At 38.8% G+C, this 19,371-nt stretch overlaps 2 protein-coding genes across 2 annotated transcripts; one reads left to right on the top strand and one right to left on the bottom strand.

Moving 5' to 3' along the window:
- Positions 1 to 352: 352 nt before the first annotated feature.
- On the top strand, positions 353 to 11,218 carry LOC114517659 (putative uncharacterized protein DDB_G0282133). Its single transcript, XM_028537444.1, has 14 exons — positions 353 to 615; positions 1,089 to 1,376; positions 1,450 to 1,752; positions 1,849 to 8,232; positions 8,364 to 8,573; positions 8,773 to 9,084; positions 9,164 to 9,286; positions 9,445 to 9,539; positions 9,754 to 9,942; positions 10,103 to 10,283; positions 10,405 to 10,533; positions 10,779 to 10,854; positions 10,995 to 11,094; positions 11,168 to 11,218. The coding sequence occupies exons 1-14, from the start codon at positions 534 to 536 to the stop codon at positions 11,216 to 11,218; spliced, it is 8,523 nt and encodes a 2,840-aa protein (XP_028393245.1). The 5' UTR covers positions 353 to 533.
- A 587-nt stretch (positions 11,219 to 11,805) lies between these two features.
- LOC114517819 (adhesion G protein-coupled receptor B3-like) lies at positions 11,806 to 19,125 on the bottom strand. The gene is made up of 14 exons (XM_028537643.1): positions 18,889 to 19,125; positions 18,729 to 18,797; positions 18,559 to 18,648; positions 18,351 to 18,471; positions 17,904 to 18,135; positions 17,702 to 17,804; positions 17,526 to 17,578; positions 17,254 to 17,374; positions 16,886 to 17,037; positions 16,760 to 16,812; positions 16,574 to 16,623; positions 16,432 to 16,497; positions 16,153 to 16,242; positions 11,806 to 11,896 (listed from the first exon to the last, which is right to left on the bottom strand). The coding sequence occupies exons 1-14, from the start codon at positions 19,114 to 19,116 to the stop codon at positions 11,873 to 11,875; spliced, it is 1,452 nt and encodes a 483-aa protein (XP_028393444.1). The 5' UTR covers positions 19,117 to 19,125; the 3' UTR covers positions 11,806 to 11,872.
- Positions 19,126 to 19,371: the final 246 nt, after the last annotated feature.

Genomic DNA, 19,371 nt, shown 5'->3' with positions numbered 1-19,371 from the left:
AGCGCCATTTATCAGCTATAGAAATCTATAGTATAATCTTATAATACCTGACCTATAGTTAGTGTGCGTGAAATTGTATAAATTTTTAACATAAGCTGCAGGTGCTAAATAAACAGTTGAGTAAATTGAAATATAATGAAGTATAAGAATGAAGTTTGATCATTTTGTTGAATTAAACTTGGCTTAAAATGTTAAAATCCTCACGGACAACCATCGTAACGCAAGCTCATGCAGTGCTGTTCCTAACTTTCCTATGGCAAGGTTTATTTACATTTTAAGGAGGTACCGGTCACTATATATAATATAGCATCGATGACCTAATGCTCAAATCGTTTACTAAAAGCTACGAGCGTTGTATGGAAATTTAATCAAAATAAAATGGCAAGGATCGATTATCGAAATGGCTGAAGTATTCTTTAGCTATCAACCGCCATAATGGAAGATAAAAGAAACGGATTCGGTGAAATTCTTCCAGTTCCTTCTCATCTTTATTCAATAACTCGACTAATGTTTATGTAAAGATCTGTAACTTCATGCTGGCCGGGGAGCCAGGCTGGACTTTGTTGTACTCAAGAAATAGACATTTTTTATACTGTGTCCTAGTTGTATTGTTAGGTAAGTGTTTATGATTCTAATAAACATGTAATATTCAGAAAACCTGAAGAGTAAATTATACATTTTGAGGTTCCAATGGCAGGATAGGAATCGTTTATCTGACCGCGGCTTGAACGCACGATGGCTAGACGGTAGCCTGTTTAACTAGTGCTCTCATCGCACGAATCCAAATATAATTAATTTCGCAAAGAATCAGCCTAGTTTGCAAAATATACTAGGCTTTGGAACAGAATTATGAAGCAATAAATGTCAAGCTTTGTTGTTTCACTGGAGAAACTACAGCAGAGTACCCAGGGAAGATTTTCAGTGTTTGAAAGACAAAACCAGACGAAACTGAGAAGAAACTCAGAAGAAACCCAAGCTCAAACGCCTGGGATGAAATTATGATTCGAGAACTGTGCTTAACAAGGCTCAGTCCTGATGACAGAGATGAGAGACATACGTGTATAATATTTCCATATTTTCATTTATAGTGTGTTTGCAAGACACAGTGATCGCAGATGAAGAGCGATGCTCGGAATCAACTCTCAGAGACCACCTTCGAAAATCCTTCAAAGTCCTAAAGCTTGGTCGTACAAGAAACATCAGATCCTGTATTAACCTGTGCTGCTCGAGCAGGGACTGTGAGCTAGCGATACTAAGAAATTCGCGATGTTACGGGATAGCATGCTCACATCACGATCTCTGCAGAGGAATTGTGAACGGTTTAAGGAAGAAACGACACGAGATAGCAAAACGAAGTATCTCAGACACGGATGATGGTAGGAGACGCCATAAATAATAGAAGACAAATATCAAGATGAAAACTTATTACATATATCCTCTTCCTTGTAGATATTCAATCAGATTTCTCTTACCACCCACGAAATCATGGATTCTGCCGTCACAAAAGAGTCGTACCACATCAAGTATTTATCGAAGGTGGACGAGGCGTTTCTGTTTTTCATAAACTGGCCACAGATGTGCGGAGTAAGAGGGAATGCAATGAGTATTGCTGTCATAGAAAAGATTGTTCCCTGGCTTTTATCCTGAGGGAGAAATGTTATGGAGTTATCTGTCCCGATGATGGTGACTGTGAATCTGGGGAGGATAGAAGACTCCCATTGCATCTGGAGATAGCTTTGATTCCAAGAGAAGGTACAATCCTTAGAAGCAGCGATCTGTTTCGTTAACCTTTTCATTATCTTAAATAATCATGAGAATATGATAACAACAAAAAGTTTATTTCTTTAGGATCGACTGGAGAAACAAGTGGGATTGGATCATCTTTGGACGCAGAATCATCATTCAGTTTTAGAAGAAAGAATCACCGCCATAATGAAGAACAGAGCGAAGAGAATGACAACTTACAAAAAGAAAAGCATTTAGAAACCTCAGCGTCTTCACAAGATAGTTCATCTCATCTTCATCACCATCGTTATTTTCACCACCACCGTGATCATCATCACCACCACGCGGAAGAGCAGACAGGTAGCAACGAAGAAGAAAGACAACCAACGAAGTCAAAGACGAAGCAATACAACAGTAACACAGTGTCTCACCACCATCACTACTACCACCATCACCACAAGTCGGACATGAAGAATGATGACAGCCATATTTCAAGAGATGAAGTCCACCACAAGAGAAGATTGCGTCATCATCATAATGAAAGAATGCGGATAACTGGTCATTCTGAAGGAAAGGACGGAAGAAACGACAGAAATAAGGTACATTTTGAGAAACACACGAACATGAGAAGAAGATATCACAAACGCCCGCATAGACAGCATGCTGATCGTATTGAGAAGCTGAAAAGAAAGCATCATACTGCCCATGACTCTAGTAGAAATTCCAAGGAAAGAGGTGACAGCATTCAAGAGAACTCAAATAAACAGATGAACACGGAGAGAAGGCGTCATACGCATGTTAGAATGCACTCCAACAATAACGATGAAGATAACAGAGAGAATGAAGAAAATAAAAACGATGAAATCAGATCAAGGCACAGGCAGCTAGATAGCGATAGAAAAATGGATGATGTTAGGTCGAAGACTCGCAGAAAACATAAGATATTGAAACACCGTGTTTGGCATCAAGATGAAAATGACGATCAGGACGAAGAAGCCATGAATGACGAGGGGGATATTATGGAGTCTGATGAAAATCACGAGGAGCATTTACCTAAAAAACACAAGTCTAAGAAAAATAAAGAGAGAGGTTTTGAGGGTGAAGATGAACGAGCCAGAGACGATGACGATCAGGAGGATGATATGAATAGAGATGAGGAGAGCCAGGGGGAAAAGAAATCTTTGGTTGAAGGACATCGCCATGAACATTCACAACCGAAGGAAAAGAGGCGTAGACTTCACGTTAAACATGATCATGAAGAAGAAAATGATGATGATGACAGAGACGATGACAGAGAGAGATCAAGAAAGATGGATAAAGAAGAGCGTCATTACGATAAGGAGAGGAAAGATAATGACGATGATGAAGAATCTGATAGTAAGGAAAGGAAAGTCATGGACAGCAACGAGAAGCAAGATGAAAATACTGATGATGGTATGGAAGATGAGAAGACAGATGATGAAGATGACATGATTGATCATCAAAGAAATCACCATCATCATGAGCATAATCCAGAAGAAAATGATCGAAAGAATGGCGAGACGGAAGATGGAAACATGAATGATCACGAAACGGAAAGAAAAGAGCGTCGAAAGAAACAACAGTTTAGAGAGACTGATAACCATTATCATCATCATTATCATCATTCTCACGAGGAGGGGAAGAGCCGGGGACAAACTGATGAAAATAAACAAGAAAACGGTAATGAAGAGACGAGGAATGATGAAAGAAAAGAACATCACCAGAGAAAGAAAACTAAGAAGAATCATCGGCAACAGATCGATGATAAGCATTTTGATGATGAATCAGATGATGAGAATATCTTGACTCAGGAACATCAATCTCGGAAAAATATCCATGAAAAAACGAAGAAGAAGAAACATCATTCTGTCAGCAACGAAGACGATGAGGATAATAATGCTGGTGATCAGAAAAAATCGTCAAAGAAAAACACCAAAAATCATGATTCCCCGAACGATGATGACTATGATTCGTCAGAAGAAAAGACGGAACCAAAGCGAAGAAAGAAATGGGAAAATAAAATTGAAAATGGTGAGAGAAAAAGCAAAGATAAAGCAGTTGAGAGACAAACAACAGAGAATGATGGAGAGGAAAATGACCACGTTAAAGTTGGAGAGTCTGTGAGGAAATCTGCTGTCCATCATGAATCCCACGAAGATAAAGTCTTGGCAAATGAAAATAGGAATGCTGGAGATGAATTTATAAAAGAAGGTGAATCTAGGAAGAGTGCGAGTGATGACAAAACAAATAAACACAAGCAAAACTACGATGAGATAAATGACGATGATTCAAAACAGGATTCAAAAGAGAGTGATGAAGATGAAAAGATTAAACATAAAGACAATGAGTCCTCTGGGACGAACGATAAAAAGAAGAAAGACAAATCATCAGATGATGCTGAGGAAACTCGTAGAGAGCATAAAACTCGCTATAAAGAGAAGGCTGAGGGTGAAAGGGTAGCAAATAGAAAAGATGATAATAAAGGTTCCAAAAGATACAGGGAAGAGAATGGCTCCAGGAATAAGAAAAACGAACATCGCCAAGATGATATTAAACATCATGATGACAAAGAAAACAAATATGATTCTGATAATGAAAGGGAAGAGAACTCGGGTAGTAAGAAGCATAAGAAACAAAACAGCGCAAAAAATACCGAGAATAAAAAACACAGAACAAGAGATCACACAAAGGGGGAACAGCACCATAAGAAAGCAAAACATCACAGGGAGGATAATGATGAGAAAAACAAGGAAGAACTTGACTCAAACGAAGAGAAAAACAGTGAGCGCGATTCAAAGAATAATCGAGAGTCTAAAAAATATTACAAAGACAGTGACAAACTAACTGCTTCTGATAGAGATAACCACGGCGATTCTGGGGAAAATGAGGATGATGGACACGAAGTCAAGACTCATAAGAAGAAAAACAGAGAAAAAAACAAGAAGAAATTGAGTAGCTACCATGAATCAGAAAGGAAAGAAAGCAGTGACAATCACAACGACAGAAAGATCGAAAAGATAATTGATGATGAAGATAATAATCAGAGAAAACTGGACAGTCATCGTAAGGATGGAAACCATAAAAACAACGATGGTAAAGCCAAAGATTCTCGCAAGAATCACAACGGATCACACTCAAATGATTCGAAAAAATTGGATTTCGTAAACGACCATAATAATGGTGGCGTTCAGGACGAACGGGAAAAGAATGAAAGACTTGATGATGGAGGTAAGGGAGAGAAATTGTCTGAAGATAAACACAAGTCTAATGTTCACAAAGAGAAAAAGACAAATGGAAAGACAGGCAAGGAGAGTCTGAAACATGAAGATGATATTGAAGGTAATGAAAGTAGGAATAATGAACACGATGACGAATCTAGAAGTGAACAAAAAAATGATACAAATAAAAAGGAGAATCGTAAAGAAAGGAAACAGAAGAAAAAATTTCACAGCACCAGGGATGGTCATACACACACAAACAACAACTGGAAAGATGGTACTTCTAAAGGTGATGGGAAGCATCATAAAGAGAAGAATGGTGATGATGATGAGAATGAGGTTGGTCAGGATGAAGACAAAATGAGTCATGATGATGGTAATGAGCAGAAGAATGAAAGAAAGGAAAGTGGGGAGGAAAGTGGGGAGAAAAGCGCGGCGAACAGGAAGAAAATCAACAACAGTAATGAGGGGAATGACACTCATAGTATTTCAGAAAATGATGAAAAGAAAGAAAATGAAAACAACAAAGATATTGATGGAGTTAGAAAGGATCATGTAGAACACGCTTTACCTTTGAAGATTGGGAAGAAAGAGACTGACAGGAGAAACAATGAACTTGTTAGGAAAACTACAAACAAAGAGAACAAGGAACGCTTGGACGAAGATAAAATACAATCCCGCAGTGACCAAGCAAAGCACTTTAAACATGGAGTCAAAAGCAAGTACGATGGTCAGGAGAAAAGTAGACAGTTGGAAAAGAAAGTGAGAAGAACTGGAAAGAAGAAAGGGATAAGAGTTCATAAAGAAAAAGGTGGGAATATTGAGCGAAAGATTAATGCAATTGAAGAACATGGTGTGGATGAGAACGAGGACAACACTCAAGCAACGTTTGATGATGGTGGTAATAAAACGATTCACGGTAAAGAACATAAATTGAAAAACATTTCTAACGATATAGCAGACATTATGGACAGTAACGAGAAATCAAACGCGGATTACCCAATCCACAAACCATCGTTATATCATAGTTTGAAGGATATAAAAAACAGCACAGAAATGGAAGGGAATAATGATATCATGAAATCAAATCAGAATAACACGGACTCGAGAAAAACGGACGAAGATGAGGAGAAAGATAAAACAAAGTTCTTTAATCAAGAAACTAAAGAATGGAAGGAAAGCTATAATAGTGACAATGTTGATGAAAGTGGGAAATATTTCAATCAAAGGACAAGAGACTGGTCAGAGCATCAGGAAAAAACAACAAAGACAGATTATTTTCATAATTTGACTTCGCGGTGGAATTTGGATAACAAGACAAAGCCTTCGGATTTTGGAAAGTATTTTAACCAGAGAACTAGAACATGGCTAGATAAGAAAGCAGGTAGTTCAAATGCTTCGAATAAGAATTCAAAGCATTCTAATGAGAAATCAAATCATTCTAATGAGAAATCAAATAATTCTAATGAAAATTCGAATGTTTTTAATGAGAATTCTAATGATTCTAATGAGAATTCAAATAACACTATCAAAAGTGGAGAGTTTAACCCAGCAAACACTCATAAGTCGATAAAAGAAGCAAAGAAAGCAAAGGAAAGGATATCTCGTAACAAAAAGAGTCAAAGAAGACAGAAACCAAGTGATTTACTACACGAACAGAAACACAAATTACAACCAATAATTCCGAAGATAGGAAAGCCTTTAGAATCAAAATTAATTGATAACAATAACAGAGTCTCTGGACGGTCAGAAGGTTTGAAGCCAAGTGGCACACGGCTACACATCAAGCCTAAGAATTTAACAAATGTTAAAAGTACGCCACAGAAATCGCAGAATATCGAATCCGCTGAAGAAAAGGTGAAGAATGAAATTTTGAAATTGATCGGAGAAACCCCGTCAAAGACCTTACCACAGCAGAGGAAGTCTCCCAATATTGACCAGCACTTTCTAAATAGCCATGGAAGATCTTCAATGAATATATCAACCCATGGTGACAAGATCTTCATTACAAAGCCTAGGATTGTTTCCAAACCAAAAACTATTTTACTAAGTCCGAATAATACTACAAACACGACACCCAACCAGCGGCCAAAACATTACGAATCTCAAAGAATTCTTCATACAACTCTCCCACATACACCTCGGAAACAAAAGGTTTTAAAGAGTTCCAAGTCCAACAACATAAATGCTAAGTCTAAGACACAAATGAAAGTTCCAAGTCCCAAACAAACGCAGATTACTCCTACACTTCCAAAGAACAAAAAGAAACTAGCTTTAAGACAGCCTCAAAAAACGAAAACCAGAAGGCCGTTGGCTTTTCCTGTCAGGCAATTAAAACTACCAAAAGTCATTAAGAAACCAAAGACACAGAAAGCACTGAACTATTTGAGGCCCACGCTGCCGCCTGTTTTAAAAACATGGAAAGACACTTTGACTTCTTCATTCACCCCAACAGTAAGTAGCATTGGTCATCACTATTACCAGAACTGGAATAAACAGAATGTCTTTGATAATGAGTGGAACAATGCAAAATGGAATTCGTATTACAACACGTATGGAAGTAATCCAAGTGTACAAACACCAGCCCCGAAGCCTGCAGTTGTTTCTTGGGATAGCAGGACTTGGAGTACGAATACTATCAATGCTTATCCCAATCGTGAGAGAGACAGCACAACTCGCCGACTACTACCTACAATTCCACCGGACAGAATTCCGAATGGAGATCGACAAACAAGTGGTATTAATAGCTACTTAAATGGCGGCGGAGTGAAGGGAACATCCCAAGGGATGCGACCCGCAACTGTGGATAAAAAAGGACAATTATCTTGGGACACAATGGGCAGAATGGGTACAAGTGGAACAAATCAAGTCAATGGATTAGGAAAGAAACCCAGTGCGATTAAACCAACAACAGGAGGTATAAATAGTCATGGCATGGATAGAAGTGGTGGAAACACACCATTGAAAGGAACAATCGCATATCCAAATCGAGGAGAATTTCCTTTGAGCAAGAATAAAGAAACGACAATCAGAATCAACAACCAGCGGAGTCAGAAGATTCTCAACGGAGTAAACGTTGGCGGTAATCCAGCACCAGCAGCCAAGGGGAAGATACGAGGTAAAAGCACGCCAAGACGAAACCATGTGTATTATAATGAAAACAACCAAAGGATCATCAAGCCGTTAGTCAATCATACCTCGTCAATGATACCACGAAAGACGCCCACTGTTCAGCCAATGCTGGACAAGTTTTTAAACCAAAATAGAGGTAACAAAACGATATCAATCTTTTAGATTGTAGATTGTACAATATTGTTGAGTGTAATAAACAGGGAGAGTTAATATTATAGATTACTTTTAGATAAATATCAAAGTAGTTTTCATTTTGTAATATTCCAGTATCAAGTCCTAGCAGGATGCGGAATTCTTCACAAGCAAGACAAAGTTCAAGACTAATTCCAAAGCAGGTTAAAGTCTTGAGAAGTCCCACTGCACCACCTCGAATCACAACGCAGCCAAACAGAGGAAATAAAACTTGGTCTACAGCTGGTATTCATCATCCATTCAAAGTGAACAAGATCGAACCTTTGCATGGAGGAATTTCAAACGGTATTTGTATTTTAGTAATTGTTGTCTTATTGTCGAACTCTCTCGCTGACGTGCAGGGATACAGTTGCAGGAGGGGAAAGACGCTGCTAGCCTTGGCCAAAGAGGGGCCACTCTGTCAACAGTGAAGTTTATGGCACGAAGAATATCTTGCATTCAACTACGATAAACTTTATCTACTCAAATTGCAATCTCTTTGCAGAAAAACTTTACCCGAAGACCAAAGTTCCTAAAGGGTGTTACCCCGGAGAAATTATGTCCGAGATGACACTAGAGAATGGATTAGACGCTGGAAATTACACAAATCTTGGAGTAACTGCACTTATGGATGGGTGTATAAGTAAATGTTGTGGAATAAGCAGTTGTGAAGTGGCGATCCAGATGGACAATGTTTGCTTCGCTCTGAAGTGTCACTCCAAGGAATCGTGCAAGATTAAAACGACATTAGGAAAATCATCGCATCATAAACTGTGCTTTATCTCAAGAAAGAAGAAAGAAAGACAAAATATATTTGGTAAGAAAAATTGTACTTCGTGGTACTCTACTGGAGTTCGATCATGATCATTTTGATGCTGAATTTGTTGGCTATATAGATTTTGACAACGATATACTGGGAGAACAGGATGTCTGTCATGAAGAACAAGCAGTTGGTCTCAAATGGGGAACAACAAATGCTGGCAGTTTCCATGAAATACCGTGTCCGAAGAAAGCAAAAGGTACAACAATCTAAGAGAGAAGCTTAAGGTCGACGATCTCCTATTCTACCTGATGTTACACGATGTGTGATTGGCTGGCTGGTTTGGCTGAGCCAATCAGACTTAATGTAAGGTCTACTGTCGTTAGATTCCTCGCTGATTTTCTACATCTATTTCAGGTTTAGCAAGACGAAAATGTTCACTTGAATCTCATTGGCTTCTTCCTGACTTTAGTGCTTGTGTATCGAACGAATATGAAAATTTGTATCGAAGGGTACGTTTGGAAATCCTTAATTGTAAACGATAATTCCATCAGCTGTAAACGGCTTTTAATCTTACAACGGGGTTCATGAAGGAGCATTGAAGGAAACACGGGAAACTGGTGAAATTTAGTATAATATTATATAAACAGAAACGTGCATTTCACAGAAGTCTAATCCCCTTCCCTTTCGTAACGATTGAGACAAATAGTGTAATTTCCTCAACAGGCGAAGCGTTTGGTATACGGTGAAGATTCTAGCTCGCTTCTACGAAGTTTAACACTCGTGACCACAAGAACGATAGATAATTCATTAATATTTGGAGGAGATCTGAAGAAGACCACGGAAATAATGACATCAATCATCCAGGAACAGGGAGAAAAACAGGATGGAAGGATTAGCCAGAAAGATCTTAAAGTATGACGAATGTGACTTTCTTACCCTAGCATTAATGAAACTTCGAAAGGCTATAAAGTTCTTCCACTTATTAATTAAGTTTGAGAGTGAGCCAGTTTTTAGAATACAGGCGATAATGTCAGAAATATTTCTCTTATGATCGCATAAACATTCTCTTTAGAACTATTTGACTATATGCAGTAACATGTTGGATGATAGCAACAAGAACGAGTGGAGAAATATCCAAAAAGATGGCAGAGGATCTGCGGACCTTCTACGAGATTCACAAACCTACGCATTACTAGCGTCATCACGACTTCCAGAGACACTAAACAATGGCACGTATCTGACTAACAACATAGGTACGGTACACACACAATATTTGTGAATGTTTTCCAAGATAGAATTAGAAACTGGTTGTCTTTGTGTATTGAGTTCAAGCTTCGTGCCTCAAGGAATAAATTTTGTACTTGGTTCATGTAGTTGTCCAGATGAGTCACCACGAGCAAGGGTCAATGGACAAGATATTTCCAGACTATAAAAACACAGATGTGGCGATGTGGGATGGAGAAAAAGACAACGTGAGGCTGCCAGCATCTGTGTTTAGCATCGGTGAGTATCGAGTGACGTATTACAGCCACTGATCAATATCGCTTGCACTGGACTCTGTCCAACGAACGGCTTGCGGAAGAGGAAGAATGTGGAAAAGATGGAAAGAACCACACCTTGTTTTTAGGCTCGTAAATATGGGGTTCTATAGTCTAGAATGCGCACGGGGTATCGCAGGAATATGATTCCAATATATAATAAAGGTTTTGGTCGATCACATTGGAAAACACTTTAAAATTATTTTCCAGGAAATATAAAGACCGTGACATTCAGCTACAAAACATTACCAGCACTTCTACCCACAAGTTCCAACGAGAATTTCAAGTAAGAGAATGCATAAAAACTATAGTAAATACGAGAGTTTTGTTGGCACAATTACCTCACCCTTAGAGAATAATGCTTTCTGAACGTACCACTGGAGAGCGCTGGATAAATGACACGCACTGAGGTTGTTTGTTTTTTAGACATTCCGAACCAAACTCTAAAATACTCGCGACGATCGTGGAGCCTGCGATCCAAGACAAAATAACACCAGCAGTCACAATTACCTTACATCATCTTAAGGTTAGCGTCTTGCGTAGTACAGAAACGATCATGAAAAACTCTGTTTTCTGAAGCTATCAATGTTGTTTTGCAGCAAAACAGACAAAACCCGAAGTGCGTTTTTTGGGACTTCAACTTAAAGTGAGTATTAACTTCTTAAGATTCATTGAAAGCTCACTAAGTTGGAATGATATTCCAAGCTTTGTCCAGCAGAAGCGACAGCTCTTCATTCAAATCTGTAATCATATTTTCAAGACACGAGGCCAAGGTGATTTAACTGGTGCAAGAAACACGTGTGAAGTCTCATGACACCATCGCGTCACCACCAGCACCAACAACATCAAAGAACAAGAGAATCAAACGAGGTTATATTTAAAATATTCGACTACAACATTGTTATTAATCTTATATAGACCTGATCATGGAGGAGCCTGGTCAACTGATGGTTGTTGGTTGCAGTCGAGCAACAAAGACCGCACTATTTGCCGTTGTAATCATCTGGCAAACTTCGCTGTTCTTATGGATGTCGAAGACGCGGAATCAACCAAGGTAAAGGATATATTTACTACACGCGAATACATGATTTGCGCTGGAAAACTGCTGGAAAACATTGCGCTTTTCGTTGCTATAATAAGATACGTCTTCTCTAACAGTGATCATATAAAATACATTAAAATATCTACTTACCAAGACTTGAATATCACGGCTGTCTTTACATAGGCTTCTGCCAAAGAAGATGAGAGACACTCAAAAGAAATGGCAGCGATATGGTTTTGCATTCCGGTGTTGGTTGTTCTCATCATTGCAGTTTTATACATCGCGTCTACATGGTGAGAAAATACCTTCATTTAAAACTTCAGCTATCCGAAGGTTGATTGGCTCCTCAAAACTAACGAGCCAATCAAACTTCGTGTAACATCAGGCGTTTGACGTTATTATGAGAAAGGTTTTTTCTAAAGATGCATTCATTTTAATGTTTTAGGTCAAGAGGACCGCAACACCTTTCATGTGAGTCTCATAGAAGAGATTAGCAGTTTAAATTCAGAGGATTGATAAGATTGGCAGATGATCCGTCTGCATGAATTGGGTAAAGAAAAATAGGTGGCCTAGCCGTGGTACAATTCGTCCAGGCTAGACACAGCTGGACATCCGCAACAGGGGAAAGGGGAAAGAGAGCATATTAGAGGGGGGATTGCTGATTACTCTAAGTTCAACGAAGTGTGTGACAGATTACCAGGACATATCCTTAAACTCGCAATGCTGAAGATCTCTTTTTATCTTGCAGTAAACGAAAAATCAAGTCTTCTCAGATCTTCGATAAGAACTGATGAAGTGAGATACGATTATTCCTCCACACCCTCTCACAACCTGAAAGGCGGAACTCCGGCGCAACAGAAGGAGTTGGAATGGCAACATGAGTTTAGTAAAGAGAAGATGGAAGGTGGACACGATACTGATTCTGGGATAGAAAGCAATGATCATGATGATTCACATTGTGACCTGTCTTTGAGCCAGGTGAGCTTTAGAAAAAATTCACCATCATTCATTTAACTGAAAGCTTATACTCCTATAAATGAAAGTTCTTAATCTTGTGTACCCTTCACAGGATAACTTAAGAATTGAACAGCAAATTCAAGATGATTCAGAGGTAAATATTTAATAGAGAAATCAGGTAAACGATAATTTTTCACCCAGCAAGATGTATTTACTGTCTTACAGAATATTGAGGACACTCAAAGAGACACCTTTGAATACAATAACACTGAACTGACTTTGGTATCGAGTTCCAGGGATGAATATCGAAATATTCATCTTGAAGTGGAACGAAGGTAAACATAATAAAATATTTGAATCATCTCATGATAAAATCTTAGGTCTCGTAAGCTCAGGAAAGCTCGAACTGGCGAGGATTGCTACATGCGTCTCTTTCTATAGTATACGCAGTATTTCTGTACAAAATTTGAAATGCAAGAGTGTAGGTAGTAAATGGAAGTTTTTTTCCTGAAGTTAAATCATTTAAAAAGCAGTTATATATATATCTTATTTTTGTATGTTTAATGGTATGGAATTCACAAGAACGAGTGTCAAATTAATAGCAACGTTTGCTCCTTTGTAGAGTTTTCTCAACAAATATCCGACGATGCTGCGGCAGAGAAGACCTCTCTTGCAGAAAATAAACAAAAAAACTTTTTATACGAACCTTTTTTTGTAGAACGGATTTTATAATAAACGCATAGAAACCAGTTTCAGCGGGAAATTTCTTCTTATTTCAAATATTAATATATACAATATATGATTTTAACGAGTTAGAATCAAAGTTTAATTACTAATTATTTATGCTCGTGGTCATGGAGGCAGAATAATTGCATAAAACATCCAGATTATTGTTTATGGCAGAGGTCCTTTGAAGGTAAACATTTGAAGCTTTTCAATTAATTTACGTCCACGTTTAAAAATGCTCGAGTTACATAAAAACGTTAAATATTTAGTTAAGATTCCTCTATACATGCGTAAAATACACCGCACTTTCTCTGTTTCCGAGCTAGATTTGCAAAATAATTTCCTTTTTCTTGTGATCATTCGGTGAAAAAACACTCATGCAATAGAAAACGATTCCATCCAATAAGTAGAATACTGCACGAAGCAAAGTGTTCCTGATCACAGAATGAAACACGATCTTCATTGGCCAGTAGCTCGGGAAAAGTACTACCACTAATACTGAGCTGAATAGTAACGTCAACCCATGGTAGAACACGTTATCTTTCCGCGTGAGCTCGTTATCGCGTGCGTTCTTCAGCAAATGCGTGTTAACGTTATACGAGAAACGTTCGAATACTAGAAAGAACAGTTCGTACGGTAACATCACGGAGCATCCGTCGAAATTCTTGTTGAGAAGACAATCTGGAGTGATTTGTGACACCAGCGCGCCCATGAAATCAACGAGAGACAAAAATAGAACAATTTTGTTTCTTGAAAAAAGCGCGTCACGATCACAGTAGGCCACAAACAGAAGAATGATGTTGATATATGTAGTTAAAGATACCATCTTCCAATCATCACCCAAAATTTTATACATTGTCACCTTTATAGTTAACATTTGAAACATTTTGTGTTGCAAAAGCGCAATATATTTACACAGCGACTTCACGGACTTCGAGTAGCCAAATTTTATGTGAATATGTATCTCGCAACAGGTGAATGAAGGGAGACACGTCGTAGACTGGATGCCTTTGATAAAAATCCAGTTGCTATAGCACTGACGTGTCGACGTTGCAAAATTGCACAATTTAATTGTTTGCTAGAACTGAAAAGTAAGCAAACGAGCCATTACAAATGGTTGTTATAGAAAATCTATTTTAGTATTACTTAAATACTTTTAAACATCTAACTGACGTGTTCATTTATCTATTTATTTATAAGACGTTTTTCACTATTTCTTTCCAAACAACCCTTTCTTCTTACGGGGGGTTGTCTCCTCACCCTGCGTATTGTCTTTATCGATTATCCCCCCCTGCTGGAGTTCAGCCTCTTGAGTTTTGGATGACCTACGGCTACCAGTTTTACTGCTTTTACCCACAACAGAAGAGGGCTTCCGCGATGCCTGCGTCGGCTCACCTTCGTCGACACTTCGAGTTGCCTTCGAGCCATCCTCGTGTAAACTCGGTTCACCTTCGAGACTATCTTCAGACTTACTTATTGAACTTCTGCTTTTACTGAGTCTTCTCAACAACGATGATTTACGTTTGGGTGATCTTCCAGGGTCCTCGTTAGTCAAATCTTCAACACTGCTCTGCGATTTACTTAAAGAACTCTTACTGCCACTGCGACTTAATTTACCTAACAAAGAAGATCTTCTTTTCTTTGGAGAACCTTCATGTTCCTGGTCAATGCTTTCTTCAGATCGACTTAAGGAAGATTTGCTTCCACTTTTACTTAAAGAAGTCCTACTACCGCTTTTACTCAATCGTCTTAATATTGAACCTCGCTTACCCTTCCCGGGTGAGCCTGTATCATCAGCGCCCAGGCCTTCATCGGATGTTCCACCTGATTCGTCAGGCCTTGGACTAGTAGCACCCAAAGATGCCTGACTGTTCGATGTCTTACGTTGCCAAATCTTTTTTTTTGAAGGACTTATCGGAGGTTTTGATTTGACTATTTCTGATTCGCCCTGCTGTCCGCTACCTGAGGCAACATCCTCCTGGGAGGCGTTCAATGAAGTTCTACTGCCACTCCGATCTTTTCTTCCAAATAACCTTTTCTTTTTCTTAGGCGATTCAGGAGTCACCGCCTCTCCCTCTTGAACACTTTTTGAATCAAGTTTCTCTTTGCTTTTTCGTTTCCAAAATTTCTTTTTAGACTTAGATTTGGCAGCAGTGACACTAGCAATCTCCAAGGTTCTAGGAGTACTTGCTCCCCTCGGAGATTCTGTATCTCCCGGAATTCCGGGGCCACTACCAGTATCTTCCGCGAGTCTTTGTTCCTCCAGGGTCTCCTCTTGTATAGGCCCTTGAAGTACACTCCCCGTTCTTTGGGGGTTACCCCTCCTATCCCTCGGGGAATCCACTCCCCACTTTCTTTGTAAGGCTTGCAATGGGAAAGCGTTCTCAGAGTTGTGTTTCCTTAAATTAAACCCAGGTTGACCCATTTCACGATCGTGAAACGAGGTAGGTCTCTTGTGACGGCGTGGATAAGAGTCAGCTTTTGATGTTGCGGGGAGAGGGGTAGAGGCATCCACTGGGTCAGGGGCCGCCTCCTCGTGTGCGAGGAAGTTGTAAGGTTGACGATAATCTGAAAAGATCATTGCCTTTTCTTTCATTAGAAGCGATTCCTCGCGCTCTCGCTGTTGTTGTTGCCTCCTTGAAGCTCGTCTGTCTGCGGTCTTTAAGATTTAAAAGATTTAAAATGCATTTAGGGTTTATTTAATTTGATTCATCATTTATGTTTTAGAAATTTGGTTATGTTTATTTACGCGGCAAACTTTCGCCTCATCGCAAAATGTTCTTTCTTGTAAGTTTAGGGAACATAATAATAGCAGAGAAAATATCTTACGACATGGAAATACAGTGAAAGTCAACTCACTTTATGTTCATCTTTTTGCTGATTTTCCTCTTCAATGGCATCTTTGTCCAGTGTCTGCGGTTTTCTTTTCTTTCGACCTTCCTTCCGTCGCTGTTTAGAACAAAAAGAGCAGAGGTTTTTAGCCAAAAATCTTGGTCAAGCATGCCCACGTTCTCACCCTAACAAACCCAATCTCCGTCTAAACTATGCCTAGATGCAAAGGTGTTCCTGATCGCCATTGTGTAACAGTACAGTGCGTATTGTGGTCAAGAGTTGTTTAGTCGATGCATATCATATTACCTCGCCTTTTTTCCGTTTTTTCTTATCGCCAGATGAAGTTGATCGACCGGATTGAGCAGCAGCATCCTACGGATCGAAAATAAGGAAAAAAGTTAACAAAGGATATGAATAATATGAATTCTTCAAAGCATTGACAGTTTACCTCGGTGGCAGTTCCAGAAGCACCGGCTTTGCTTTCGTCACCACCTTTATCTTCAAGATAAGAGTATATTTAAATCATTACACAGCCTGATCCGAAATGACAGATACTTAATAATATAATAACCATTGTACAGCCATCACTAGTCTTAGCAGTCATGGTATAGCAATAAATCATTATCTTAGTAACCTGATTTAGCCTGGTCGGATTCTTTTTCATCGCTGCTTTTTCCTTTTCGTTTTCTGTAAACAAATGAGGTTTTCAGTAATGGACAATAACTAGTGAATTAGTGTCAATGCTATATTATTACTATACCTCCATACTGCAAATATGATGATGATTATTAAAGCCACAATAAGTAAAAACAACAAAATAATGTAAATGAATCCACTGGATGAGGTTCCTCCTCCACCACTGCCACCACCACCCCCTTTAGGAGGTATGGGCGCCGCCTTCATAATGAAATCCTGGAAGAAAAAAACAATAATTTCAGCTGATATCAGAGGAATCTTCTATCACACTCCCTAGTACTACCCTGGTCGAGTATACCATTACCATATACCCTATATATTCAACATCTTTTTTATCACCCCGGTCGAATATCGTATCATATATCTGTATATTCGATCTAATTAGAACAATTACACGTCATTTAGAACAATTGTAAGTTAATTAGAACTTACGTTAGGTTGACTTTTATCAACCAACAAACTGAAGCTACTCATGTGGTTGCATTCACATATGGTGTGAGTTTCATTCACACCAGCGACTTTGCATCCTTGGTTTGACCACATTTCACCGTCGCTAGACAAATGAAGCAAGAATAATTACCAGAAGTAGACCTGGGGCTATTATTACTATGATTACCTTCTACTACAAAACACTTGTTGTGCAAACATTTCAAACATTCCACAATGTATCTGGGAGTTAAATACATCTTGCGCATGGAACTTACCTCGCACTGGCATTTAAAAATACACAGTCCTGCTTGAAGTTACTCATCGCAGGCTACAAAAATTGAAACAAAGATTCTTTAGATTACTATCATTATCTTCAACATAGTTGTTACATCAATCTTCACCGCCATCCTTAGACCATCACTAGAAATTAATCGAAAATATATAATCTTACACTCAAATGAGCAAGAGCAATTCGTATTGGAGGATCCAGATCGCCGGTGATTCTTGGAAATACTGACAATGACATTAAGTTTCCACTTTCGACCGTCTCATTTCTAGTAAAGACAAAAACGTTATTGTAAAATGTAACGACAAACTACCTGAACGGACACTCTATAGAAACTCTTGGTAAATACATCAATGAAATCACCCACCCTTGACCTTCTACGACTGGGATACTCAGATTTCCAACAGTTTTGAAAAGAACGCCAGAAACGTGAGCCTCGACATTGGTGCCTTGAGCGACTTCATCCATCGCTGCTGGCGAGAGTGTTATAACGTTAGCTTGCTTTGACCACTTGCGGACACGAGGATCAGAGAGGTTTGGAAACACAATGTCTGGTGATGGTTCTTGAATGTCTGATTGAACTGTTTTGAACTCCATCACTAAATCAATTTCAAAAAGGTGATTAACTTCACTGCATGGGCTTCATGAGGACGGTTTAGTATCAATAGAGTTGATCTTCTTGAAGTTATAATAGATGTTCCTTACTGGACATTTAAAGCTAGAGCTATAGAGCTATCCAGAATAAATAAACCTGTCTCTCAATCTACATCCATTATGTATTATAAACAAATATAAAATGAAGATATATACTTACAGATATTCTTAGTAAAGATTGGTCCCTTTGTGGGTTTCTTCACCTGATAAGACGCAGATAAGCCAAACCCTTCAATTGCCTCCACCATTTCATACAGTGTTGAAGAACTGCTGGTTTTTCCCTAAAAGGGTGCACGTTAGATAAATGACTAAGCCACTAAGCTCTCTCTTCTCATCAAATGTCAATGAAAGGATACTTAATAACATACTGCAAGATCTCTTCTTGAGGCTTGTTCCCAGTCCACGGCGTTGCCATCATTCATGATATTCACTCCAAATTTTCTCAATTTCGTCACATGCTAAAGAAACACGGTAAAGTTGTGTGAGAACTTCGCCACTGAACTGCCTAAAGATGATAGCGTTAGATAAATCATAATACCCTTTGCGCGTTCTTCCACTCTCGTGAATTCATCAAATCCAAAATATTACTACAAGACTTCAGAAAATCCTAACAAAAACACGATACACGAGACCTTAGATCGAGTAAACTGGCATAAAGACTTTAACATAAAGCTATGTACACAATTAAAACACCCTACCTTCACATCTTCTACTTTCATTGGTGGTCTTATGAAGTCATTAAACTTTGCTAAATGTGTAACAGTGTCAGCGGCAAGCAACAGGTCACCACCAAACATGGGAGCAAGATGTTTCCCTTTAACCTTTATATCATCACGTTCTCCATCCGTTTCTACTAAAGTTTTCTTATTTCCGGTCGCTTGTTTATCGTTGTAACCGCTAGAGAATTCCTGAATTCTCTTTTCCATGTCTTTGATTGTCAGTCGTGGCTTCTGGCCGCCATAGACAATTGAGCCCAACTCTTGTACGTCACTCGTGCTGCGATTAAGGTTTGGTTGTAGCGAACTTTGGTTTGTGAAACCGACGACTACCTGGGAGTTACCAAGGTCGTTATATAAATTGTTTTGTGACGAGATATCGCTGGTTTTTGTGGAAGCAGTGCTGGTTGATGTAGGTGAATCCGTTGGCAAATTATCTGCTATATTTTGAAAAGTCAAGTTGTA

Source organism: Dendronephthya gigantea, unplaced genomic scaffold (genome assembly GCF_004324835.1).
Source record: "Dendronephthya gigantea isolate DGI-Jeju-01 unplaced genomic scaffold, DenGig_1.0 000009F, whole genome shotgun sequence".
Taxonomy (NCBI): Eukaryota; Metazoa; Cnidaria; class Anthozoa; order Malacalcyonacea; family Nephtheidae; genus Dendronephthya; species Dendronephthya gigantea.
This window is presented reverse-complemented; position numbering and strand designations above follow the sequence as displayed.

Excerpts from the sequence above, each read along its gene's own strand:
- LOC114517659 (XM_028537444.1), top strand. The coding sequence starts at position 534 with ATGCTGGCCGGGGAGCCAGGCTGGACTTTGTTGTACTCAAGAAATAGA. Across the intron at positions 1,753-1,848 it reads AGCTTTGATTCCAAGAGAAG|GATCGACTGGAGAAACAAGT; the intron begins GTACAATCCTTA and ends TTATTTCTTTAG. Across the intron at positions 11,095-11,167 it reads TTACCTTACATCATCTTAAG|CAAAACAGACAAAACCCGAA; the intron begins GTTAGCGTCTTG and ends GTTGTTTTGCAG.
- LOC114517819 (XM_028537643.1), bottom strand. The coding sequence starts at position 19,116 with ATGGAAAAGAGAATTCAGGAATTCTCTAGCGGTTACAACGATAAACAA. Across the intron at positions 17,805-17,903 it reads CCAGTCGTAGAAGGTCAAGG|AAATGAGACGGTCGAAAGTG; the intron begins GTGGGTGATTTC and ends TGTCTTTACTAG. Across the intron at positions 16,624-16,759 it reads ATCCGACCAGGCTAAATCAG|ATAAAGGTGGTGACGAAAGC; the intron begins GTTACTAAGATA and ends CTTATCTTGAAG.